This window comes from Pantherophis guttatus, chromosome 6 (genome assembly GCF_059756535.1).
Source record: "Pantherophis guttatus breed Tessera chromosome 6, ASM5975653v1, whole genome shotgun sequence".
Taxonomy (NCBI): Eukaryota; Metazoa; Chordata; class Lepidosauria; order Squamata; family Colubridae; genus Pantherophis; species Pantherophis guttatus.
In genome coordinates this window covers 100,127,388-100,155,350 of record NC_142068.1, presented here as the reverse complement: position 1 = coordinate 100,155,350, position 27,963 = coordinate 100,127,388, and the positions used below count along the sequence as shown (strand labels likewise).

The 27,963-nt window shown below is 41.1% G+C and overlaps 1 protein-coding gene across 2 annotated transcripts; it reads right to left on the bottom strand.

Annotated features, from left to right (window-relative positions):
* On the bottom strand, positions 1–27,873 carry LOC117675757 (pulmonary surfactant-associated protein A-like). Of its 2 annotated transcripts, XM_034434722.3 has the most exons (7): positions 27,822–27,873; positions 26,378–26,435; positions 25,987–26,081; positions 25,223–25,312; positions 21,229–21,318; positions 4,588–4,665; positions 1–483 (listed from the first exon to the last, which is right to left on the bottom strand). In XM_034434722.3, the coding sequence occupies exons 3-7, from the start codon at positions 26,066–26,068 to the stop codon at positions 107–109; spliced, it is 717 nt and encodes a 238-aa protein (XP_034290613.2). In that variant the 5' UTR covers positions 26,069–26,081; positions 26,378–26,435; positions 27,822–27,873; the 3' UTR covers positions 1–106. The 2 variants fall into 2 exon arrangements, with proteins under 2 accessions (XP_034290613.2, XP_034290614.2); XM_034434723.3 differs by lacking the exon at positions 26,378–26,435 and having other exon boundaries at positions 27,822–27,841.
* Between the last annotated feature and the right edge of the window lie 90 nt (positions 27,874–27,963).

The following is a 27,963-nucleotide window of genomic DNA, read 5'->3' as shown; positions in this document are numbered from 1 at the left end:
TAAATGCCAAGGATTTTTATTGATTTTTTTTTTTTTTTTTTTTTGGACAGAAGAATCACATTGAATTTTCTTTTAAGGAACATTCAACAGTTGCCTTGGGTTGGGCTTAAAATTCACAGACTGCAAGGCGGTAATTGTTGCACATTTTGTCATTCCAAGTGCCATCGCTGTAAATTTCCACACATTTTTCAGCTCCTTGACCTGAAGGTTCATTCTTGTACCAGTTTGTAAAATTCAAAGGATCCCCATTCCGGAAATGGAATTTCCCCGGCTCATCGCTCTCAATAATACCCAGATAGGCATAACTGTTATAATATTGTACAATCTTCTGAATAGCTTTGTTCTGATTCAAGTTCTTTGGTGCTGCAATGGAACCATGGGCTTCTTGGCAAGTCACTTCTGTTTTCCCAAACATAGATGTCTTCCCAGTAGAAGCGAACAGCTTATCTCCAGCAATTGCCATCTTTCCATCCAAGGTCAAAGCTGTCAAGAAATTTAGAAGCCTTGCTTAGATCATCCAGATGGCGTCAATCCTGCCAGCCTTTTGTAAAAAAAAAATTGAAGACCCATGGAGTCCTTGATGTTCCTGAGTTTGGTGGTTGACTTGCAGACTTTTCATTATCCAACCATCGCAAGTTCAGAGACCATCAAGGACCCCATAGTTTCACCCTGAACCGCATAGATTCCAATTCCATATACAGTAATTCTCAAAGTATGACAGACCATTTAATGAACATTCGGAATTATGATCAACTCTCAAAAAGCTACCTATGACCCCATTTCAAAATTACAATGGCTGCAGCAGAAGTGCTGTCATTTCCTCTTATGACCCACCACAGGGTCGCTGCTGAGCCCTCCTGCTCTCCCCCCTCATCCCACCCACCCCATTGGAAGCCTTGCAGTGTTTGGGCCTCCTTTCCATATGCCCATCATGCCCCACACTGATTTTCTGAAGCTCTCTGGACCTCAGGTTATGGAAGGAGGGCAGGCTAGGTGTCCCCAGGCTGTGCTGCAGCTATCCAAATGCAGCTGCCATTTTGTGGGACATGGGTGAGACTGGGCTTGTGCCAGCCTCCAGCAGCCTCCCCCACCCAGGATAGCAATAGCAATAGCCCTTAGACTGCTTCACAGTGCTTTACAGCCCTCTCTAAGGAGTTTACAGAGTCAACCTATAGCCCCCCAACAATTTGAGTCCTCACTTTACCCATCTCGGAAGGATGGAGGGCTGAGTCAACCTTGAGCTGGTCAGGATTGAACTGCTGGCAGTTGGCAGAGTCAGCCTGCCATACTGCGTTCCAACCACTGCACCATACGGCTATCCCCATGCTTCACTTAATGACTTGAACATTCCGTTTTTCATTTAATTGGGGAGAGCAAGCATAGTGTGTGTGAGGAGGTTATTAGTGTTACATTTCACCTAACAACTAATCCAACCTGTGACTAAAATGAGCAGGCTCCATGATGGTCATATCTCGAGGACCACCTGAATTCTCTTCTATTGAAGACCCATTTTTTTCCTCCATGGAGGCTTTGGGACAAGGTGTGGGGTGAGCCCTTTTAAAGAAATGGATTGATGAATGGTCCCAGGCAACAATGTATTTTTAATTTCTGTTTGACTATTTTGTTGTTTTTCAGTTAAACTGGTCAACAAGCTTTTTTTATAGCCTCCCTTTATTATTTTTACAAATAACTCAAGGTGGTGAATATATCCAACACACCTTACTCCTAGTTTCCCTACATCAATAACAGCCCTGCGAAATGAGTTGGGCTGAAAGAGAGGGACTGGCCCAAAGTCACCCAGCTGCCTTTCATTCCTAAAGTGGGACTAGAACTCACAGTCTGTTGGTGAGTTGTGGCTGAAGCCATTCAGACAGCTTTTATGTCTAAGGTAGGACTAGAACTCATGGTCTCCTGCTTTGTAGTAGACCAAATGGATGGCAAGTGGTTGGCTACACAAATGGAATGAACGAATAAATGTATAAATGAATGAACAAATGTTAAGTAAAATAATTTCTTTGTTTTCCTTTTTTCTATCACAAAGCTTGGAGAGTTCATATTCACTTTTTTGAATGATAGGAAATCACAAGTCTCATTGAACTGAATTGTTTATGAGTTCTCACTGCTGGTAAGCCTACTTTAGCAATCATGGTTTGGACTGGCGACTTGGTTGTTAAGCATAGTGGTTGCTAAATGGAACACAGTTATGCTTATGATTTGACTTCAGCTTTACTTTATGGACTTGCAAAGGTTTCATCACTGTTGTAATGGTAAATGCTCCACCAAATGAGATCTACCTGTACTTTAGTTCTGGGTATCCCCATATCCATCGAGAACATCAGTTCAAAGATAAATAGGTTTACAGAATTGACTTTATATAGTTTGATTGTTAAGCAGCAATCTGGTTGTACCCGAGTGGAACTAAGAGATTTCCCATGTCTTTTCTGTTTTTGTTTGAAAGTGGCAATAAATTTCCTGAACTGCTTTTTTAATGAGCCCATTAAGGTAAAAAACAAAAAACAAAGCAGGATTTGGACTGTACCATGGCAATATGCTGATGAAAGCTACTATACCATCTATTTAAAAATGGTATTTATTGTTTCAAGGAAGAGGTGGGATGATTGGGTTAGAAGACCTCCAAGCCTTAGTAAGACCACACCTAGAATCCTGCATACAGTTTTGGTCACCACACTATTAAAAAGATGTGGAGACTCTAGAAAGAGTGCAGAGGAGAGCAACCAGGATGATTAGGGGACTGGAGACTAAAATATATGAAGAACAGTTACATGAACTGGGCATGGTTAGTCTAGTAAAGAGAAGGACCAGGGGAGACATGATAGCAGTCTTCCAATACTTGAAGAGCTGCCACAGAGAGGAGGGGGTCAAGCACCTGAAGGCCAGACAAGGAATAATGGATGGAAACTGAACAAGGAGAGAGAAATAAGGAGACATTTTCTGACAGTGAGAACAATCAACTAATGGAACAGCTTGCCATCAGAAGCTGTGGGAGCTTCATCACTGGAAGTTTCCAAGAAGAGATTGGCTTGCCATTTGTCAGAAATGGTGTAGGCAGGATTTCCTGCTTAGATGGGGGAGGGGGGTTGGACTAGGTGACCTACAAGGCCCCTTCCAACTCTGTTAATCTGTTAAAGTCCCTTCCAGCCCTATGATTCTAAGTTGAATCTCTCCTGAGCATTAGGACCCTACCATGTATTCAATGTAAAAACAACAGCTTGGTAATTCAGAAGAAAAACCAGTGAATGTTAGAAAGTCTCTTGACCTCTGACAGATAAGGTAGATAGTGCACACTATTAAAAATAGAGGGATAATCTAGTTTTAGGATATCCTATTCTTTATCAGTTGGTGAAATTCAAAGAATCCCCATTCCAGAAATGGAATTTCCCTGGATCATCACTTTCAATAATGCGATGCCCTTGAAGTGATGGCCCAGTGCCTGGAGGCTGTACGGATCTGGATGGGGAGGAACAGGCTCAAGCTCAACCCTTCCAAGACTGAGTGGCTGTGGTTCCCGGCATCCCGATATAGTCAGCTGACTCCAGCGCTGACTATCGGGGGCGAGTCTTTGGACCCCGTGGAGAGGGCACGCAATCTGGGTGTCCTCCTGGATACACAGCTGTCCTTGGAGGAACATCTGATGGCTGTTGCCAGGGGGACCTTTTGTCAGGTTCGCCTGATTCGCCAGTTGCGCCCCTTTCTTGATCGGGATTCCGTGTGCACAGTCACTCATGCCCTCATCACCTCTCACCTGGACTACTGCAACGCTCTCTACATGGGGCTCCCCTTGAGGAGCACCCGGAGGCTCCAACTGGTCCAGAATGCGGCTGCGCGGGTAATTATGGGAGCTGCATGGCGCTCCCGTATAACACCGCTCCTGCACGAGCTGCACTGGCTCCCAGTAGTCTTCCGGGTGCGCTTCAAGGTGTTACCACCTTTAAAGCGCTCCATGGCATAGGACTTAGTTATCTTTGAGACTGCCTTCTGCCACCGACGACCTCCCATCGACCCGTGCGCTCCCACAGAGAGGGCTTCCTCAGGATGCCATCAGCCAAGCAATGCAGGCTGGTGACCCCCAGGGGGAGGGCCTTCTCTGTGGGGACTCCCACCCTCTGGAATCAACTGCCCCCAGAGATAAGGAGAATCCAAGACCTCCGTGCCTTCCGCCATTCCCTTAAAACTTTCCTTTTTCAACAAGCCGGGCTGGCCTAACAAATCCTTTTAAATGATTTTAAATGATTTTAAATTCGTTTGTCTTTTTAAATTTTGGGCCAAATTGAGATATTTCCTTTTAATCTGTTCTTAATTTATGTATTATGTATTTATGTGTTTTTACTTGGCTGTACACCGCCCTGAGTCCCTAGGGAGAAGGGCAGTATATAAATTTGAAGTAAAATAAAAAATAAAAAAAATAATACCCAGATAGGCGTAACTATTCACAGTCATAATATTGCACAGTCTTCTGAATAGCTTTGTTCTCATTCAGGTTTCTTGGTGACACAAATGGAATAAGAATTAAAAACTACTCACCCACTTTTAATCTGAAAAAGAGAAAGGGAAGCCATTAAAAAATACCTCTTTCTATTCTGGCGATTCTGCGTTGAAGTTCTTCGATGTTGTTTTGTAGCTTAGGATCCTGGCTGGCAGGCACACCTGTGAATGAAAAATAATAGAAATTCATTGTCAGATGGTTCAACTGAAATTATTAATACCATTATGACTGTCTGATCCTGTGAAATTAATTGGGACATCGCTTTTCTTTAACAATGCATTGGAACACAAACCGGCAATAGTCTGATAGATTAAAAAACAGATTGATTAACTGATTGATTTGTAGGCCTAGAGTCTTTCAACTTCAGTCTTTCAACTGAAACCAATGGATTTTGTTTTCTGTAGTAAACACATTTTATGTCTTTCTTTCTCTGAAAACTTGCATGATTCCAATGTTAAATATATTATTCAACTTTTTGAAATGAGAGACTCTGGTCACCCACCAAAATATTAATAAGAGGCTCTTGCCTCTATATAGAAAGCCTTTCCACCAAGTCCTTTAATTATTGGAAAGCCAGGGTTAGCAACGTGTGTGTGTGTGTGTGTGTGTGTGTGTGTGTGTGTGTGTGTGTGTGTGTGTATGGGGTGAGGGACGTCTTCAAGTTTTTGTTGACACCTCCATCCATAATAAATACACATTTCATGGCAAGATTTGGGAAGGGGTTTGCCCTTTCCTCATTCCAAGGACTGAGTGAAAGAAACTAACACCAAGAACATCCAGCTGGTTTTGTGCCTGAAGCAGAATTAGAATTCACCTGGATTTTAGCCTGATGCCTTAACCATTACACCAGACTGACTCTTTGCAACAGTATAGAAAAAAAAAGTTTGGGGAAAATAACACTTACCTCCTCTCAGATTCTAGATATTGTTAATACCAATCATGAATAGAGTAGAGTAGAGTAGAGTAGAGTAGAGTAGAGTAGAGTAGAGTAGAGTAGAGTAGAGTAGAGTAGAGTAGAGTAGAATAGAATAGAATAGAATAGAATAGAATAGAATAGAATAGAATAGAATAGAATAGAATAACAGAGTTGGAAGGGACCTTGGAGGTCTTCTAGTCCAACCCCCTGCTTAGGCAGGAAACCCTACACCACTTCAGACCAATGGTTATCCAATCTCTTCTTAAAAACTTCCAGTGTTGGAGCATTTACAACTTCTGGAGGCAAGTTGTTCCACTGATTAATTGTTCTAACTGTCAGGAAATTTCTTCTTAGTTCTAAGATGCTTTTCTTCTTGATTAGTTTGCACTCATTACTTCTTGTCCTATCCTCAGGTGCTTTGGAGAATAGCTTGACTCCCTCTTCTTTGTGGCAGCCCCTGAGATATTGGAACACTGCTATCAATGTCTCCCCTAGTTTATTTTATTTTTATTTTATTTTATATTGGATTTCTATACCGCCCTTCTCCCTAAGGACTCAGGGCGGTGTACAGCCAGATTAAAAAAAAAAAAAAAACATGCAGAACAAATATTAAAAACAATTAAAAGATATATAAATTTGGCCCAATTAAAACTCATTTACCAATTAAAAACGTTTAAAACATTTAAAAACAGTTAAAAATTTCATCTTAAGCCAGCCCGGCTTGTTTAAATAAATGGGTTTTAAGGGCGCGACGGAAGGCACTGAGGTCTTGGATTCTCCTTATCTCTGGGGGGAGCTGATTCCAGAGGGTAGGTGCCCCCACAGAGAAGGCCCTCCCCCTGGGGGTCACCAGCCTGCATTGTTTGGCTGATGGCACCCCGAGGAGGCCCTCTCTGTGGGAGCGCACGGGTCGCTGGGAGGTCGTCGGTAGCAGCAGGCGGTCTCGCAGATAGCTAGGCCCTATGCCATGGAGCGCTTTAAAGGTGATAACCAACACCTTGAAGCGCACCCGGAAGACAACTGGGAGCCAGTGCAGCTCGCGCAGGAGCGGTGTTACATGGGAGCGCCATGCTGCTCCCGTCACTACCCGCGCTGCTGCGTTCTGGACCAGCTGGAGCCTCCGGGTGCTCCTCAAGGGGAGCCCCATGTAGAGAGCGTTGCAGTAGTCAAGGCGAGAGGTGACGAGGGCATGAGTGACTGTGCACAGGGAATCCCGATCAAGAAAGGGCCGCAACTGGCGAATCAGGCGAACCTGACAAAAGGTCCCCCTGGTTACAGCCGTCAGATGTTCCTCCAAGGACAGCTGCATATCCAGGAGGACTCCCAGATTGCGAGCCCTCTCTGTGGGGGCCAATGACTCGCCCCCAATAGTCAGTGATGGAGTCAACTGACTATATCGGGATGCCGGGAGCCACAGCCACTCAGTCTTGGAAGGGTTGAGCTTGAGCCTGTTCCTCCCCATCCAGTTCTTTTCATCAGACTAGACATACCCAGTTCCAGCAATCATTCTTTATATGTTTTAGCCTCCAATCCCCTAATCATGCGGTGGATGCAGTGGCTCAGTGGCTAAGATGCTGAGCTTGTCGATCGAAAGGTTGGCAGTTCAGCTGTTTGAATCCCGAGTGCCGTGTAACAGGGTGAGCTCCCGTTACTTGTCCCAGCTTCTGCCAACCTAGCAGTTCAAAAGCACATAAAAAATGCAAGTAGAAAAATAGGGACCACCTTTGGTGGGAAGGTAACAGCGTTCCATGTACCTTTGGCGTTTAGTCATACCAGCCACATGACCAAGGAGACAGCTTCGGACAGCGCTGGCTCTTCGGCTTTGAAATGGAGATGAGCACTGCCCCCTAGAGTCGGGAACGATTAGCACATATGTGCGAGGGGAACCTTTACCTTTACTGTTACCCCTAATCATCTTTGTTGCTCTTCTCTGCACTCTTTCTAGAATCTCAACATCTTTTTTACATTATGGCTACCAAAACTGGATGCAGTATTCCAAGTGTGGCCTTACCATGGAGTGGATTATACTGAAATAAATTATAGGTGATCTGATGTAAATACTAGAACAATCTGTAAGAGTGCAATATGTTTTGTTTTAAGTTGCATCCGCTCTGTGAGAATGTGAGAAATTTCTCAGAGTTATATAAATGCTGGATATATGTTTTCTTCAACATTTACTTCAAATAGAGTTGGGAGCAGGTATATTTTAGTTTGAAAGTTAATGGTCCCCTCTAGCGGTGAATTTAGGATGTTGCAAACATTCACTTTTGTTTTAGTTGCAAAGTCATGTCCGACCCATCGTGACCCTATGGACAACGTTCCTCCAGGCCTTCCTCTCCTCTACCATCCTCTGGAGTCCATTTAAGCTCATGCCTACTGCTTCAGTGACTCCATCCAGCCACCTCATTCTTTGCTGTCCCCTTCTTCTTTTGCCCTCAATCATTCCCAGCATTAGGCTCTTCTCCAGTGAGTCCTTCCTTCTCATTAGGTGGCCAAAGTATTTGAGTTTCATCTTCAGGATCTGGCATTCTAAAGAGCAGTCAGGGTTGATCTCCTCTAGGACTGACCGGTTTGATCGCCTTGCAGTCCAAGAGACTCACAGGAGTCTTCTCCAGGACCAGAGTTCAAAGGCCTCAATTCTTTGATGCTCAGCCTTTCTTATGGTGCAACTTTCACAGCCATACATTGTAACTGGGAAAACCATAGCCTTGACTATACACACGTCTGTTGGCAGGGTGATGTCTTTTAATTTCTTGGCTGCAGTCCCCAACTGCAGTGATCTTGGAGCCCAGGAAAATAAAATCTGTCACTGTCTCAATTTCTTCCCCATCTATTTGCCAGGAATTGAGAGGGCCGGATGCCATAATCTTAGTTTTCTTAACTTTGAGTTTCAAACCAACTTTTGCATTCTCTTTCTTCACCCGCATCAGGAGGGCTCTTTAATTCCTCTTCACTTTCTGCCATTAGAGTGGTATCATCTGCATATCTGAGGTTGTTGATATTTCTCCCAGCAATCTTAATTCCAACTTTTGATTCATCTAGCCCCGCCTTTCTCATGATGTGCTCTGCATATAAGTTAAATAAGTTATATAAAGCCAAAACATTCACTTTATGCAAGATTAACTGAGTAAGAATTAGCCTTCTTATTCATCAGCATTTCCACAGTACATCAAATAATCAATATTCTACAGTTGAAATCCGAGTCATGATTTTACATTTTACAGCATGCCTGTGGTTTAGAATTTATGATTCGCTCAGGCTGAGATCTTGGAAAGATTTGCATTGTAGATGGACAAAATTTCAGAGCTCGAAATGGTTTCAGTATGGTTGATGCTGGCAATTTTCTCTTTTGGGAATTCTCTGGGATATATGCCAGTGAAAATATGCTACACTCGCTTCCTGTTGGCACCGCAGGCTCCGTGGACAGTCATTTATGACCGCCAGCCCTGTGTGTCCGTAAAAGCCGCTTTGACAGCGCAAATCAGCTGTCAAACGGCTGAAAAAACTCTCCTTCGGGAAAAGAGAGGAGAGCTGGTGGGTGAGAGTAGAGTCCCGCGAAAGTCCTCTGGATCATTTCCAGAGGCTTGGAGGGTGAGAGCTCCTCAGGCAGCCCGCCAAGAAGCTCCAGAGCCAGGACAACCCTGCAAAAGTAGGGCGAGAAGCCGCGATCCGATCCTGCTTTTAAAAAGTGAGTTTGATTGATTCCAAGCACAGGCAGAGCGGAAAACAAGAGAACAAGCCTTAAAAATACAGAGTTTAACTCCAAAGTTACTTTGTTTCAATATGAATCTTGAGCGGGAGGCGGAAGATGGAGTCTTTGTTAGGGCTTTGAAAGTGAAAGCCTGAAACGAAAGTGCTTGAGAACTCTGCGCTGGGAGAGTGGATTAGCTGCCTATTAACTGCTGGGAACTGAGAGTGCGGAGAGAAGAGAATAAAGGAAAAAAAACTACCTTGTTTGGCAATTTAGAGACTATAAAGACTTTGTTGCTTTTTAAAGAAAAGGGGGGGAGGGAGAAAAAAATGGCTTCTAGACAAGTGAAACCAGGAGTTGCTAAAGGAGGGGGAGGCTCCCCAGTTGTGTCACTGGTGACACAGAAAGCACAACTTCCGGCTGATTCACAGAGCCAGACCCAGAGTCAAGACGCAGCACTTAATGATTTTAAGGAAGCTATGAAAGAAGCCATGAATAATCAAGCAACAGCAATGAGAGAAGCAATGAACAATTTAACATTACTTGTTGAAGGGAAATTTAAGAAAATAGAGGAAGATATAGGTTCGATCAAGGGAGCAGTTGCAAAGGAGCATGATAAAATAAGAGATGATATTGTTTTTGCTGTATCAGGACTCTCAAATCTTGTTATCTAGCTTGATGGGAAAGTAGAAGAAATTAATGAAGCCAATTTAAATCTGGAAAGCAAAATGGGTGATGTCATGACTAGAACAGAGAAAGTGGATGATGAATTGGTTATGTTACAATACAGATCTATGGAGTTTGCTCTGAGACTGAGAGGCCTGAAGGAAAATAGCAAAGAAAATTTAAAAGACATTTGTGCTGATGCTATGGCTGAGATAATTAAAGAAAAACCAGAAGATGTGGCAATCCAAATTGATAAAATTTACAGGGTTAATTCCTGGTTGGCAAAACAAAGACAGCTGCCACGAGATGTGGTGATTTACTTTACAACTAGGAGGATCAGAAATGAAATTCTACAAGCTTCTTACAAGAATAAGGTTCAGGTGGCTGGGCAAGAGGTGGTGGTTTTGAAAGAGATTCCTCCAAAGATCTTGAGAAGCAGGAAAGACTTTGGCTTTTTGGTAAATGAGTTGAGAAATCAAAAGGTGGCATATAGATGGGACGTTCCAATTGGTTTAATAGTGACTTATAAAGGAGAAAGATACCGGTTAAATACAGTTTGGAAGGCAAAAGATTTTTATGTAAATGTGTTACAGGCTGGATACCCACCCTCACCGGGGGGAGGGGGGGCAGGGGAAGGAAGAAAATGGAGATGTTACAACAAGAAAAAGATGGAAAACAGATACAAACCTACGCTGAAGTTGCAGCTGGAGGAATTATTATGGAAGAAGATTTGGATCTTGGGGGTTTACCCCCAACTTTGGAACCACCTAAGAAGGGAGAGCCGAAAGCATAACGACTGACCCGATCAACTTATAAATTGCAACAACAACCAAAAGGGCAACAATTTCAAGATTAATCTCAAGAAGTACAAAAAACAGAAGCAGTGGGGGGAGCTAGGCCGAAGAGTAAGGTGGAGGAGGAGCTTCAGCTGATGCTTACAAGGCTTCAAAAGGCTAAAGATGGCAACTAAATTCCTATCTTGGAACTTTAATGGCCTAAACTTACCACAAAAAAGAAAGAAAGTATTTCACTACCTGAAACAATTTAACAACGATGTTGTTTATTTGCTTACAAGAAACACATATTAGATTATCAGACCAAAAATATTTGATAAATTCAAGATTAGGTACAAATTTTGTGGCATCAGTGCCAGAGAAGAAAAATGGACTAGTTATATATGTAAGGAAAGGACTATCAGCTAATCTAATTGAGGCAGATGATCAAGGAAGATATATTGCAATTGAATTATTGACACAGTCTGGAAAAATGCTTCTTATCGGAATATATGCCCCTAACCAGCAACAAGACAAGTTTTATAAATTTTTACATACTAAAATAATACAGTGGGACTATAAATCCTTTATACTAATGGGTGATTGGAATGGAGTAATTGATACGCAGAAAGATAAAAAAAGCTTATCAAAGACTTCAGCACGTGCAAAACTACCTAAATCTTTTTTTGATATGATGGAAGATATAGAATTGAGAGATAACTGGAGAGAACGTAACATGGAGGAAAAAGATTTTACTTTTTTTTCTGATAGACATCAATCCTTCTCCAGGATTGATTTTATACTAATCACAAATGATTTTATTTCCAGGGTGAAGAAGACGAAGATATGTCCAAGAACTTTAACTGATCATAGTCCAGTCTGGATTAAATTTGAACAGGAGAGGGGAGAAAGGAGGTCTTGGAGGTTGAATGAAAATTTATTTAGATATGAAGAAAATGTAAAGGAGCTTAAAAAACAAATGAGAGAATTTTTTGTTATTAACATAAATAAGGGTACTCCTATGGAAATGATGTGGGATGCTAGTAAGGCTTATATGAGGGGTATCTTAATACATATGAATAATAAATATAGATCAAAACAACAGAAGAAGCGTAAAGAGATAGAGGAAGAAATAAAAAAGAAAGAACAATTACTTATATCTAATCCAGGTGATAAAAAAGTAAAAGAAACAATAAACATACTACGAGGGCAATTCAATATGTTAATGGCTTATCAGGTGTCAACTAGTTTACAATATGCTAAACATAATACATTTTGTAATTCCAATAAACCAGGTAGGTGGTTGGCCTACATGTTGAGGAAAAAACAGAAAGCACGAGTCATTAGTAAAATAGAATATAGAGGTAAGGAAGTTTACCAACAGAATTTGATTAAAAAGGCTTTTTTGGAATTTTATACAAAGCTATATGCTAGTGACTCAATACAAGGTATAGATATAGATAGATATCTAAAGGAAGGGAATATTTTGGAACTAATGTTGGAACAGAGGGAAGGATTGAATCAACCAATAACTTCTGAGGAGATTGTTGCGGCAATCAAGCAGTTAAAAATAGGGAAAGCTCAAGGAACAGATGGACTAACACTGTTTATTAGAAGAACTTACAGCTTGAAATAGTAGAGCCGCTTAGAATTCTATTTTGTAAAATTCAATCAGGGGGAGGAGTTCCACCTTCTTGGAGAACAGCTTTTGTTTCATTGATTCCGAAGGAAGATCAAAACTGTATCAAACCTGAAAATTTTAGGCCAATTTCACTTTTGAACACGGATTACAAAATTTTTGCTAAGAAACTATCGAATAGACTAATGCCAGTTATGCAACAAGTTATTCACAATGATCAATCAGGTTTTATAAAAGGGAAACAGATGAAATATAATGTTAGGCAAATTATAAACTTATTGGAATATTTGGAGAAAAATAATCAGGTCCCTGCAGTGTTTATATTTGTGGATGCAGAGAAAGCATTTGATCGACTGAACTGGCAATTTTTGTTTAAAATAGTAGAAAAAATGCACTTTGGGGAGTATTTCATACACCCAATTAGAGCAATATATCAGGAACAAACAGCACAAATAATAATTAATGGAGGTTTAACAGATGTATTTAAAATTGAGAAAGGTACAAGGCAGGGTTGTCCATTGTCGCCATTGTTGTTTATTTTAACTTTAGAAGTCTTGTTGAATAAGCTACGTGATTCTGACAAAATAAAAGGAATTGTAATTAGATAGCAGGATTATAGATTAAGAGCGTTTGCAGACGACCTGGTTCTTACCTTATCTCAACCTATAGAAGTGGCTCCCTCCCTGCAGGGCCGAGCTGAGGACTTTGTGCAGTATCTGTATGACAAAATCGCTCAGATTCGGGAAGGGCTGGCCTCTGACTGGGTATGTCCAGACGGGATGACTGAGGCAGGTCTTGAGAGTGTTATCTGGGGGGAGTTTGATCCTGTGGCTCCCGAGGACATGGACAGGGTCCTGGGACGGCTGAACGCAACCACATGTTTATTGGACCCGTGCCCCTCCTGGTTGGTACTGGCTTCCCGGGAGGTGACACGAGGCTGGCTCCAGAAGATTGTTAACGCTTCTTTGAGTGAGGGGGTCCTGCCGGCCGCTTTGAAAGAAGCGGTTGTGAGGCCCCTCCTCAAGAAGCCCTCTCTGGATCCGGCTGTTTTGGCCAACTATCGTCCAGTCTCCAACCTTCACTTTGTTGCAAAGGTTGTTGAGTGTGGTAGCGCAACAGCTTCCCCGGTACCTGGATGAAGCTGTCTATCTAGACCCGCTCCAGTCCGGCTTCCGGCCTGGGCACAGCACGGAAACGGCATTGGTCGCGTTGGTGGATGATCTCTGGAGGGCTCGGGATAGGGGTTGCTCCTCTATCCTGGTCCTGTTAGACCTCTCAGCAGCTTTTGATACCATCGACCATGGTATCATGTTGCACCGGTTGGCGGGGTTGGGGGTGGGGGCACCGTTCTGTGGTGGTTCTCCTCCTACCTCTCTGACCGGTCGCAATCTGTGTTGACAGGGGGGCAGCGGTCGATCCCGAGGCACCTTGCTTGTGGGGTGCCACAAGGGTCGGTCCTCTCACCCCTTCTGTTCAACATTTATGTAAAGCCGCTGGGTGAGATCATCCGTGGCTTCGGGGTGGAGTTCCATCAGTACGCTGATGACACCCAGCTGTACATCTCCACCCCAGGCCACCCCAACGATGCCCTTGAAGTGATGTCCCAGTGCCTGGAGGCTGTGCGGGCCTGGATGGGGAGAAACAGGCTCCGACTCAACCCCTCCAAGACCGAGTGGCTGTGGCTTCCGGCGTCCCGATATAGCCAGCTGACGCCATCGCTGGCTATTGGGGGTGAATCATTCACCCCCACGGAGAGGGCTCGTAACTTGGGCGTCCTCCTGGACGCACAGCTGTCTTTAGAAGATCATTTGATGGCCGTGGCCTGGGGGGCTTTTTATCAGGTCCGCCTGATACGCCAGTTACACCCCTTTCTAGATCGGGACTCCCTACGCACAGTCACTCAGGCACTCGTCACTTCCCGCCTGGACTACTGCAACGCTCTCTACATGGGGCTCCCCCTGGGGTGCACCCGGAGGCTCCAGCTGGTCCAGAACGCGGCCGCACGGGGGATTATGGGGGCGACGAGGCGCTCCCATGTGACACCTCTCCTGCGCGAGCTGCACTGGCTCCCGGTGGTCTTCTGGGTGCGCTTCAAGGTGTTGGTGACCACCTTTAAAGCGCTCCATGGCTTAGGGCCGGGGTACTTACTTACGAGACCGCCTTCTGCCACCAAACAGCCTCCCACCAGCCAGTACGCTCGCACAGAGTAGGCCTCCTCAGGGTGCCGTCCGCCAGACCTCTGGATTTTTCTTTTTTTTTTTTTTTTTTTATTGAAAAGGTTTTCAAATACAAATTTTTCCCCCTTTTCCCCCCCCCCTCCCTAACCCCCCCTCCCCACCCTTCCCCCCCTGTGACTTCTTCGTAACAAAAAAAAACCCTAATTCATAACAGATTACTTACTCCCTCCTCAAAATACTGACCTTTACTTACTAAAAGTATTATAAATCCCCCTTTATCCATACATTTCAGAAAAGAAGAAGAGAAAAAAAAAACAAAAAAAAAACACATTATACTATAACTATTATAAAATAACTTCTAATTTAGCATAATAGTGTTTTATATCTATACATTATTGCAACAATTCAAAACCACCTTCCACTTTAAAACTATACGATAAGTCCTACTTTAATAACATTTCAAAGCGGGCTCCCCATAAAATCTAATTTAACATTTATTCCACTCTATCCATTTCCTCCACTCCCCTAAATGTATCACTTAAAAATCCCTTTTCTTAAACTAATCAGTCTGTAGCTAGCTTATTCACCCACTGTCTTACAAATTTACCATACACAACAATTCTTGATATCTTTAATTCACTGCCCACACTACTTAAAAATATATATATATATATATTCCATTATATCTAAATAAAAAAAGAAAAGACAATAACTTTAAATTTATAGTCCATATAATATCTTCTTGAAGTCTTTCCACTGGATTGTTAAAACCAACATCCATAATAGGGTAACATAGCTTGCTGATGCAACAGTTTATTCAAGATCTCCAATCATATCTGCCCCCATCAGTAGTAAACATCTTCTTATATATATAAAAGTAAAAACAACCACCCGAGTGACATTATAATTATATTCCATATAATAATAATTGTGGGTTTCATCAGGATTATTAATTTCCATCATCGTATTGGGTAACAACCCGATCTTCTGCATGTCCCAATGTGATTCTCTTGCCTTATAATTCAAGATAATTATAATATATTTATCAACACAAAAAGAAGTTTCAAAGTAGATAATTCAAAACCATCAATTTGAGGCTCTTTCCATGTCCCAAAATTACGGCAATGCAGAGATCTGCCACTATCCTCAGGATGATATTGACCAATATGTCGCCTCCTCTATGTTTTCACATAATCATTCATATTTTAAAATCACTGGCTTCACTGTTGCTTGGGTTAGAAATTTCTATTTTTGTACAACCTATTTCTTTTTTTGTTTTCTTTTTGTGGGTTTGACTTCCATCCTAATTTTTTGTGTCTCGCATTTCTTTTTTATCCCTTGTATATCCTCTAATTGGTTTCCATGCTTGTCCTTGCCTTGATAAGTCATCACATTAAAATCAGATGGCACTTCTCTCAAATTTGTAGATAATCCAGCTGGGGTATCCGATAAATCCAAAGGCAATTTATCTGGTACAGTCTCTGTCTTTAGTTCCAGCTCCTTCTGCTTATCCTGTATTATATCTGAAGACGTTAAATTCATTTTCAACCTATTTTGATAAAATTCTTCCGCTCTTTCAACAGTATTTAACTGGTATCTTTCTCCTTGATATCTCAATATAATACCAACTGGGACGTCCCACCGGAATTGAATATTTCTCCTTTTTAACTCAGACACCAGAAAGCCAAATTTCTTCCTTTCCATTAATATCTTAGGTGGGAGTTCCTTGTAAATCCAAATCTTTCTTCCATACAATTGCAAATTAGAATTGAAGGAATTTTGCACAATTTTATTCCTAATTTCTTTATCTGAAAAATAGATTACCACATCTCTAGGCAATTGCCTTTGCTTGGCAGTCCAGGAGTTTATTCGATAAGCTCTGTCAATCCTACAAAACACTTCCTCAGGTTGAATCTTTAAAATCCCAGCTAGAAATTCAGAAGATATTTTCCTTAAGTCATCTCTGTTATTTTCCTGCAAACCTCTAAGTCTTATTGCATATTCTGTGAAATTATATTGTATCTTTAGAACCTCTTTTTCAATCCTCTGTTGCAGATTTTCTACATTACCAGACTTTTGGTCAGCATCCATTTTAAATTTTTCTTCTGAACTATAATCCTGAATATTTAACAAATCATTTTCAATTTTTTGAATTCTATTGTCCAATTTATCTTGAATTTCATCCATTTTTGACTCTAGTAAATTAGTATTTGTATCCAACCGAATCATGAATTCTGACACTTTTAAAATTTTTTGCTGCAAAAAGTCAAACTTGGATTTCACCAATTCCTTAGTTTCCTGCTTAAATTTTTCAAGTTGCTGATTCACAATCTCATCCCTTCTTTCAATCTCCTCTAAGAGAAATTCTATTATATTAAAATCAGGTTTCTGGGACTGAAGAGTTAAAACTTGTTCCTTTAAATTCTTAGTGGGGGAATCCCCCCCACCTATTTGTTTGTCTGACTTCACAAGCCTCAGTGCCATGTTTCCGCCTGAGCAGGCTTTGTTAGAAAAAAAAAAAAAAACAAGACAAAAGACTTCCAGCCAGCAACAATCAGGCCTCCAGGGGAAAAAGAGAAAAACAAAAACAGGAGCGGAGTTTTGTCTACAAATGTAGCCAGTGGTATTTATTCCGCTACATTGTAATAATAAAAAACGGAAAAACTTTCCCTCTCAAACTCTTCTCCAGCCGCGGCAGACGCCATTTTAAAAAGAAACTTTTTTCCTCTTTCTCTTCCTCTATTCTCTTAAGTAATTTTTAAAAGATAAGTAAAATACTTGCGCTTCAGTATTACAGGTCCAACTCACATTTTCTTTGAGTAATCTGTCAAATTCGCAGGCTTGCTTTTGACGCCTGGCTCTGCATTAGCAGAGGTCTCCCAAAGCCCGGAGCAGCGGCTGGGGATATGGGGCATCTCATCCGCTCCATCCCAAAAGTAAAAGAAAAACTTTTGGGACTCTGCAGAGAGTTCTACCCACCCCTGCCGGCTCTATCTCCGTTTCCTCATGGGAACGGAGTTTTTTTCGAGCTGCCGTTCCGTTGTGAAGGCAGCTCTGACAGGCAGTGGAAGCTGACGATCCCAAAGGAACGTCTGGCGGCGGCCAGCAGCAAACAGGAAGTCCAGACCTCTGGATTTTTCGTCGGGCCCTGAAAACCCATTTATTTCAACTAGCTGGGCTGGCTTGAGTTAAATTTTAAATTGATTTTAAATTGGGTTGCTTTAATTTACGGCTAAAATATTTAATTATTTTAAACTGCTTTTAAATTTTGTATGTTCTGTTTTTTACTTTGGCTGTTCACCGCCCTGAGCCCTATTTGGAGAAGGGTGGTATAGAAATAGGAACAAATAAAAATAAATAAATAAATAAATATATGTTGGATATAGTAGCTGAATATGGTAAAGTATCTGGATTCAAAGTAAATCTACACAAGACAAAGATGATAGCTAAGAATTTATCTATAACTCAAAGAGAAGAGTTAGGGAGGATAACGGGGTTTGAAGTAGTTAAAAAGGTTAAGTATCTAGGAGTATATATTGCAGCCTCAAATACGAAATTGTATAAAAATAACTATGAAATTCTTTGGCAAAAAGTACAGAAAGAAATGGAAAAATGGAAAAAGTTACAACTATCACTACTGGGAAGGATAGCAGCAATAAAAATGAATGTATTACCTAGGTTTTTATTTTTGTTTCAAATGATACCAGTGCTTAAAAAAGATGGAAATTTGTTGGAATGGCAGAAAGGGGTTAACACTTTTATTTGGGCTGGGAAGAAGCCAAGAGTGAAACTGAAAATTATACAGGATATACGTGAGAGAGGAGGTCTTAAAATGCCTAACTTAAGATTGTACTATGAAGCGGCTGTTTTATCACAAATTAGTGACTGGTTTAACTTAACTGAAGAAAGAATGTTAAACATAGAAGGATATGATTTGTTATATGGATGGCATGCTTATTTGTTGTATGAAAAAGAAGTGGATAAAGTGTTTAAGGGTCATATACTTAGAAATGCGTTGTTGAGGGTTTGGATAAAGTACCAATATAAGCTGAACTATAAGATACCTATATGGGCAAACCCCAGACATGTAATAGAAAATATAAGTACAGAGCAAAGAATAGAGGTGATTACTTATAAAGAGCTTCTTCTTTTGGAAAGGGGCAAGTCTCAATTGAAATCTCTAGATGAATTAAAAGAAGAAGGGATAATTTATACTTGGTTTCAGTATGGTCAGCTCCAAGCTAGATGGAGGGAGGATCAAAAAATTGGGGTTATGCAAAATGAGGAAAATTTGGTGAAACAGATTAGAGATCAAAGTCAGATGCATATTAAAAGGTTGTATAATGCATTACTGGAAATAGACTCAGAAACTGAATTTGTTAAGGACTGTATGATTAAATGGGCACAAAGCTTTCAGGAACCAGTGATGATGGAAACGTGGGAAAAGATTTGGGTCAGAAATGTTAAATTTACGCAAGCACAAAATTTGAGAGAGAATTTTTATAAAATGTTTTATAGATGGTACTTAGATCCTAAGAAATTATCATGTATGTACTCGAATTTGCAAGCTAAATGTTGGAGATGTGAATGTAATGATGCAACCTATTATCATATATGGTGGACTTGTAAAAAAATCAAGGCATTTTGGATAAAAATTTGGTGGGTGATGCAGAACATTTTGAAAAGAAGGTTGAAATTTACTCCTCAATTGTTTCTATTGGGTATAACTATGGACTGTACAGTTTCAGAGACTAAATTGATTTTGAACTTAATATCAGCAGCTGCTGGTAGCTCAATATTGGAAGAAGGACTCTTTGCCTACTATTGAAGAGTGGATATTGAAAGTAACAAACCTAGCAGAAATGGCGAAAATCTCAGCGTACTTGAAGGACCACACGCAAGAAAGATACATATCGGAATGGAGAAGATGGATTGATTATATTCAAAATAAGTATCAGACAAGAAAACATCAAATAGCTTATGAATGAATGTTAGTATTAGAAGTATTTGGTTATCGGTAGTGGAGTTAAGGTTTCAGTGGGGGAGGCAGTACTTTGAGGATAAGTAGATTAATCTAGTTTATGTTTGATTAAATGAAATACCTTGTATTTTGCTCTGGGAAGTCGGGGGGGAGGGTGGGATGAAGGGGGTGGAAAGGGTGGGGGGAACAGGGGGAAAAAATTTTTGTATTTCTTTTTTGTAAAACTTTTCAATAAAAAAATATATATATGCTACACTCATATAGCAAGTATTCATGTATTTCAATGAAAAAAAAAACCCTGTAGTTTAGATAATGATTTACATAATGATTTAATGTAGATGTCTACCGGGAGAAAAGAGACAATAAATGCAAGAAGTAAGAAAACTAAAATGAACAATTCAATTAAAGACAAAATTAAGATTTAAACCCAATGCATTCACGTTTTAAATTAACTTGACAAGTAGGGCTCTGCTTGTTAAAAGAACTGCTAAACAACCAATTTCCACAACATTGGTCAAACTATTTAGTAAGACTGTATTAATATTATTATTCTCATCTTTCCTATTACCTATCTCCTTTTCTAGTTATGACTATAACTTTGTTGCTTGTATCTTTATATTGTTTTATTTAGTTTCCTAGTACGATTTATGTTGATTCTATCACTAAGTGTTGTATCTTATGATTTATGATGAATGTATTTTTATGATGACTATGATCAAGATTTATCATTTATAGCTTTTTTGTACAATGAGAGCTTATGCACCAAAGACAAATTCCGTGTGTGTCCAGTCACACTTGGCCAATAAAGAATTCCATTCCATTCCATTCCATTCCATTCCATTCCATTCCATTCCATTCCATTCCATTCCATTCCATTATTCTATTCTATTCTATTCTATCCTATCCTATCCTATCCTATCCTATCCTATCCTATCCTATCCTATCCTATCCTATTCTATTCTATAATGCTTAGACTAACAAACTTCAATTGCCAATTGCTTTCTGAAGGAAAACTTCTACAATTAAGGAACTTTGGTGGGGGAGAAAGAAAATCAAGCTGATATGATTGTACATGGAATGGAGTTTGCCTTAACAACCTCATTCCAATTGCTAAACACTTCAGATATCTACCCTGGCTTGTATTTACACTAACCTAGGAATTTTCCATCCTGCTTTCTAAAAAAAGTTATGTCTCTTTGCAATTATGGAACTTGAAGCCAAAAGCACCAGGTTGAGAAGGTAACGATAGGATTGTGGAGCAGAACCAATAACTATCTTTCGATTGCAGAAGGCAAACATCTCTGTGAAGTCAAGTGCTCTCATAAACTAATTTCCAATTATGAGAGTTATTGTAGAATGACTCTCATAATTGAGTCTCTGCTTCAAGGTGAATCATTTCAGAGAGTTTGTCTCATCCATATTTATTTTGTAAAAGGGGTTCCTATTGATTCTCTCCCCTCCTGCTTCCAAGAGCTTGATTGCCAAATTAATATGTCATGTCCAGCTGCCTAGGCAACACAACAACACACAAGGAAAGCTCTATCTTCTTTTCATTTAAGAAAATACCTAGAAGATGATTGAGTGAGTGGCACTAATTATCTGGATGAAAGCAGTTTTCAAAAATAAGGGGCACTTCTAAACCCCTTCAGAGAGCACGGCCTGTATTAGGATGAGGCTGTATTGCAAAATAGTGTGCAAGTTTTTGAAGGCATCAGGAGCTTGTTTAGAACATTTCATCAGGTAATGTAGGAATCAAAGAGGTGTTAAACAGGGAAAAGGAGGACTTCCATAGTTTTGTTTGGGATTCTGGATTGGGCAAAGCATATCTGCTTAGGTCTGGGAGCCCCCACAAAGTTCGCACAAAGGATAACACTCTATCACCTGGTGGACCAGCAGGTCCTCTGACACCTTGATTGCCCTTTGGTCCTTGAGGGCCAGGAGATCCATTTTGTCCAGGACGTCCTTGGGGACCTGTTCAAAGGAAAACAGAGGTGTAATTGTCTAACATTCTTGGGCACGTATTTCGAATTTTGGATATAGAGAACACTGGACTTTTGGTTGATCGGTTCATTATGTTGTAGGTTTCTACAAGATAAAGGTTTCTAAAGATAAATATATCTTTAATAACCCAAACTCTCAAAACCTGGGGTACACGATATCTATAAACCTTATTTTCTTTTATTTATTGATGTAAAACAGCTGTCGAGGCAGAGGTAAGTGTGGCTATGCAGCCCCTCAGGGAAGCGGGGATGGGAAGGGTGCTCATCTCCAAAGCCTCTCATTTATCTCAGCTTCAATCCATTTCTCTCTGTCTGAATCAGTTTCTCTCCCTCAGCCTCCTACCGCTTCTCAAGGCTTGAGAAGCCTCGAGAACAGCCCTCCATGATGGAGCCCTTCCATGGGAGCAAAGCCTTGGACAATCTGATCTATCGTGAAGGCCTCGTGGAGCTTCAGACTATCCATGCACCTCTGCCAGCCTGAGTGCCCTGCCCTTCAGATCCCAATGGTGCCAGTGCCCACTGGCGGCAGTGCTCCAGGAGGGTGGGCAGATGTCCCAGGGCTGCATGTGCACACTGCAGTGGAGCAGCAGTCTTGGCCCCAGGGTGGCATCTCCCCTGAGGGTCGCCCGGCTTCAGCCTTATCTTCACAGGCAGCTACGTGCTGACCCTGTTGGGATCTGAAGGGCATGGTATTCAGGCCACCAGAGGCTCATGGAAGATCTAGAAGGTAAGGCTGAGGCTGGTGGCAGGGGAGGGAGACCCACTGCACTCGGCCAAAGAGCCATCTCAGAGGAACACGGCGAGACTCACAAGGCTCGCTCACCTTTTTGGCTTGGCGCGTTCAGCTTACACGGGGCCTCTGGGTGACTATTGCCCGCTTGCCTTCCCCTCCGCCTCGGGTCCCGTATCCAGCCCATGACAGGGGATGTGCCGCTTCTGAGCCGACCAGCAGGAGGGCAGGCAGCCAGCCCTCAGGGGAGATGCTGCACTGGGGCTGAGACTGCTGTTCCACTGTAGTGCACATGTGCAATCCCAGGACATCCACATGCTGTCCTCAAGTGCTGCCGCTGCTTGCTTTCTGGAGCTTGCCTTCCACCACCACCTTCTGCTGCCTTCCACAACCACCTTGTGCTGCCACTCTGGAGCTTGCCTTCTGCCGTCCAACATTGCTGCCACCCCTCTGGAGCTTGCCTTTTGCCGCCGCTGCTCTGGGGTTCGCTTTCTTCCTTCTGCCACCACCGCCACCGCTCTGGAGCTTGCCTTCAGAATGGATCCATTTGTCCAATCCATGCTTTGCTCCCCGGGAAGGGCTCCATCATGAAGGGCTGTATGCCAAGACCAGGTGTTTTCTCTTGGGCCTCCCACTTTGCATGGGGCGGTGGGAGGAGGAAGTGTGTGGTCGGGAAAGCTGCCTGCAGTTCTTGTAGCCAAAGCTGGGATGTCTGCGAACCCGCAAGTATATATGAGGTCTTCTGCCTTAAGCAGAAGGTTGAACTATAAGACCTCCAAGGTACCTTCTTCTAGCCTATGATTCTAAAGTGTCGAAGACAAGGGAATTTGCTTAAATTGAGTGTGAGAGAGGGGGGAAGGGAGGGAGGAGGGAGGGAGGGAGAGAGAGGGAGTGGCTTCTTGGGGGTGCATTTTGAAGAAGTATCAAGAGAAATGCCAAAAGGGCAATCATTTTGGGATTAGATTCCAAATGAAATTGGGTCTTCAGGGTAAGGAGACATAAAGAACTTTCAACTGCAGGTTTCTAAAAATCTTATTAAAGTGAATGTCTAGAGGCAGCTCTTTAACTCATTAGTCCAGAGGGAGCAAAAGAGATAGGGTCCCAATGAGGTTCTTAACTATTTAGCTCAGGAATAACAGAATAACAGAGTTGAAAGGGACTTTGGAGGTCTTCTAGTCCAACCCCCTGCTCAGACAGAAAAACTGAGGATGTCAAAATCTAAATAGAGGGCCTGGGAAAGGGGTCAGAATAACAGAATAACACTTAGAAGGAACCTTGAGGGGGAACCCTATTATGAGGATTCCAAGTAACACCCCCAACGAAAGAAAACTCCGAGGCTAGGCATTCCTCAAAGTTCCATTTTATTAGAGAAGTCATATTGGCACATCTGGGAAAACCCAAACCTGAAAGTTTCCAGGTTTTTCCCACCCAAAAAAAAGTCCAAGTCCTTGCCCAACACCCACGTGTCCATCACATGGTCCAATCAATGCACCGTCCCAACTGGAGATGCTTCCCAGACACACCCCTCCAGGTGCAGGGCAGAGTGGCCTTGACTCCCGGAGAAAGGAATGTTACTATGACTATATCTCCCCAGCTCCATACAATGCCCCCTCCCAGTTTCCCACATCACTAAATGTGGCAGGCCTAAGATGGCTTCCAAGCCTGACACATATACCATTTAAGAGAAATGGCTGTCCAGTCTTTTCTTAAAAACTTCCAGTGATTGAGCAACTGGAGACAAACAGTTCCACTGTCAGGAAGTTTCTCCTTAATTTTAGGTTGCTTCTCTCTTTGTTCAGTTTCCATCCATTGCTTCTTGTTTTTCCTTCTGCTTCTTTGGAAAATACATTGCCCCTCACTTCTTTGTGGCAGCCCCTTAAAAACCTGTTGCCTATCACACTCTTGGGCAAAGCATGTGAGCCATTTCCTCCTTTCAATGGTTCAAGAAAGGACATTCTATAGTATGTAGATAATAAAGTTGGAAAAAGATGAACAACATTTTTACAGAACTATAGATACGTTGAGGCTGTGTGTGACAAGGAACGGCTGGGAGGGGAGGGGCCAGGCGAGGCACCCCTTGACGTGAGTGGTATTGAATTGACCATGCCCACCCAGTCACATGGCCACCCAGCCACACTCACCCAGTCACATGACCACCCGGCCATGCAACCACTTAGCCATGCCCACCCAGTCACTTGACCACCTAGCCATGGCAACCTAGCCATTCCCACCTAGCCACGCCCACAGAACCTGTTGTTAAATTATTTGAATCCCACCACTGGATGGAGGCCTTGATTACCAAATTAAAATGTCAGGGATTTGGCCTACCTCACTTACACTTACAGAAGGGACATGCTTCTGTACACATCCCATCCTATTGGCCAAGGGATTTTGGCTGGCAGGATCAAGGAGAAGAACCTTTTCTGCCATGGTGCTCACTCTCTGGAACATCATCACCCTCAAGAGGAGATCTGACCCACTCCTTGGGCCTTCCATAAAGGCCTTAATGGCTCTGGCAATTGGCCTGGGAGTGGGGGCAGATACAGCTCTGTCATCCTGGAGATGATTACTGGATTGAAAGATTCCACCTCTATTGTGTACCCATCCCTCTATCTTAGCTATTTCTTTGTTAATGTTTATATATTCATTGTCTTACTATTTTAATCTTTTACAATATCATTTTATCAGATTGAAAGTCACCCAGACAGTGAGATGGGCAGCAAATGAATTGAATAATTGATAAATGAATGCCCAGTTGTCTAGGCAACAAAATACAAGGACAGCTTGGTCTCCTTTTCATTGAAGAAAATACCTAGAAGATTATTGTGTTAATGATGGCACTAATTATTGTCTGGAAGAAACCAGTTTACAAAAAATAGGAGCACTTCATCCCTTCAGAGGGCATGATCTTTATAAAGATGAAGCAGTCTTGCAAAATAGTGTGCAGGTGTTTGAAGGCCTCAGCAGGTTGTTCAGAACATTTCATCATGCAATATCGGAATCAAAGAGATTTTTAAAAAGGGAAGAGGAGGATTCTCATGTGTTTTGTTTGGAATTTTGAATTGGGCAAAGCTAGATGTTGGGATAAGCATATCTGCTCAGGTCTGGGAGCCCAAGGAAAGCCAAAAGAAAGATACTCCATCACCTGATGGACCAGCAGGTCCTCGGATGCCAGGAGTGCCCTTTGCTCCTTGAGGGCCAGGAAGTCCAGTTCTTCCACGAGGTCCTTGGGGACCTGTTCAAAGGAAAATATATACTTTTTTAACGTTCTTGGGCACCAATTTCAAATTTCAGATATAAAAGAGCATTGGAGTTTCATTGTTCTGTTGTAGAAACATAAATATACCCTGAACTTCAATAACTCAAACTCTCAAACTGGTGTATACAATATCTATGATGCTCCTTTCCTTTCCTTTCCTTTCCCTTTCCCTTTCCCTTTCCCTTTCCTTTTCCCTTTCCTTCCTTCCTTCTTTTCTTTCTTTTATTTCAAATGTTTAAATTATTTCTGTAATATTCAGTGGAAAAACCTATAAAAGTTTGTGCCAGTCTATTGTCTCCATTGCATTTTATTTTTTTAAAATTGCACTTCTGTTACTGAAGTTTAAAAATGGGAAGATCTTTCTGTCTGACTATCTTCTGTCCATCTGTCTGCCTATTTGCTGCCCATCTAGTAATGAAACAATTCTGGGCAGCAAATATTTGATAAATCAAGAAATAATCTTCCCATTTTTAAACTCAAATCTACGATTATAGATTTCCCCTGAAGAATTCATCAGTAAAATGCAGACATGAGAAACCACACAGAATGTCCTTCTGTTCATTAGCAACAGGATAATCACTAATTATTTACAATTGTATTTTTGATCACTTAATCATTACTGTTGAAGTTTTTGTTATTTCCAAGCTTACCTGGACAATTTATCTGCGCATGAGCTTCTACCAGCAAAGCAGCTGTTATAGCAAGGATCTGAACCAGCTGGGAGGACAGCATCTTTTTCAATCAACTAAATGAAGAAAAATGTTTTCAGCAGATTTCACCTTGCATCAAAATAATCTTTTATTTCCAAAATGGCTCATGACAAATTGGAAGAAAAAAAAAGGTTGAAACGATTTACATATAAATATAATGAGCAGGTTATTTAAATTAGGGAATGACATGATTATCAACAATATCAGTATGGTGAGTGGTGAAAGGTAAAAGGTAAAACATAGGCTAAGGAGACAATTTTTAAAAATATCAGCCAGAGTTGCAGCATTCCACCCTCCATGCATCAAATAAGGTTTCCTTCATAATCCATACCTCAGTTTTTCACTTTTTTGATGAAACAGCTACTTGTACTTCTGGGAACAATTTGATGCTGCAAAGAGTATTTATGGAAAGTGTTACGTGCATATTAACACCTAAATAGTCTTGATTTTGGCTGGTGAAGATCCATAGCATTGCATTATGAAGCATCTCCATGTCTCAAAAAGTTATATTACTTCACTATGGGAAGATCAGATCTTCTTCAGGTTAAACTCAACTCCTAGTGACTTCAAAAACACATTAATGTAGTCTCTGGGCAAAATCATGGAAGTGGATTCTCTTTGCCTTTTAATTTTTTTTTTAATTAAACTTTTCTGGGCACCAAAGTAGTAGCCACATCTAGTCCATTTTAGGATATCAAAATTAGCCACCCAGCTTATTTCCATATCTTAAGTTCCACCAATTCGAACTTGTGTCCCACCACAATTGGAACAAGTCAACACTGTTAGTCCATTCTGCTGATTCAAGCAATATGTGAACATATCTTTTTAAAAAAAATTATTAGAATTGGGAATACAGAATAAAAACTAATCAGAACTAGTCATTAGAATGGAAAATGAGGGAAAAAACCAGGGAAGAAGAAAAGAGCAAAACCAAAAATGGAGAAACTGAAGAACAGAAACAAAAGGATTATAAAGAAGTAATATCCAATTTTCTTTGATAGCAGCTGTAAGTATAAATATAAGCTAATCTCTTACCCTATGTTTACAGCAAAGATTTTGCTTTTCCTATGGTCCATTACTTTTAGTCTAATCCTCAAGACTGTATATAATGACTTCATTTTTCTGTTTTCCACAAAAATCATTTATAAGGGGTGACAATCATCATTAAACTTAGATTATTTCTAATGAAAGCAGTCAATGTGGCCATCCTACCAAACATTAAAATTTCTTCTTGATAGAGAATTTGCATGTTGTGTTCTATTTTACTTAATAATAGACAAAAATTTAATAATTGCAGTCCGCAGCAGTGAAGGAGACCCTTGGAAATAATTTTATTATCTTTTGTTTAGAAAATATTTGATACTTCCTCCCTCCTTAAGCTAGGCATTTTATTTGCATCTCTTTATTCTACTGGTAGTTATGACATTCTCAACAGCATTTTCTTTAAACTGATAAATTAAAAAGATGAAAATATCTAAATGACAACTCAGTGCTACCCTTCTTTATTCCAAAATTATATAGTTAAATTACTTTAAAATTGCCCTTCTCCCCCTTTTCAATTTCTGTTCCAATTAAGTCAGCATGACAGACTAAAAATTATTATTATTACTACATTGCATGATGTGTTAATTTTAAAATTGGCATGCATCTTTATGGAATTCTAAAACGTATCATGGAATGTAACTACTCAAATAAATAGTTCTGCTAAACTATTAGGACCCTTTTACAATAAACTAGATAGTGGTTGTAGCTTTGAATGAAGGATTTCAACTTACCCTTTCACTTCAGGACAAAATAATGAGGAACAGTGAAAAATTTCAATATATAGTGTACGTGTATACAATTGTTATCTTGTCTTCATTCTCTACCTGTCCCCTCTGTTTTATTTACATAGCTGTTCTGTTACGGAAAAAGATT

Coding starts and splice junctions, on each gene's coding strand:
- LOC117675757 (XM_034434722.3), bottom strand. CDS start 26,068: ATGCTGTCCTCCCAGCTGGTTCAGATCCTTGCTATAACAGCTGCTTTG. Junction 25,313..25,986: donor TGCGCAGATAAATTGTCCAG/GTAAGCTTGGAA, acceptor TCCTTTGAACAG/GTCCCCAAGGACCTCGTGGA. Junction 21,319..25,222: donor AGGACCTGCTGGTCCATCAG/GTGATGGAGTAT, acceptor TCCTTTGAACAG/GTCCCCAAGGACGTCCTGGA.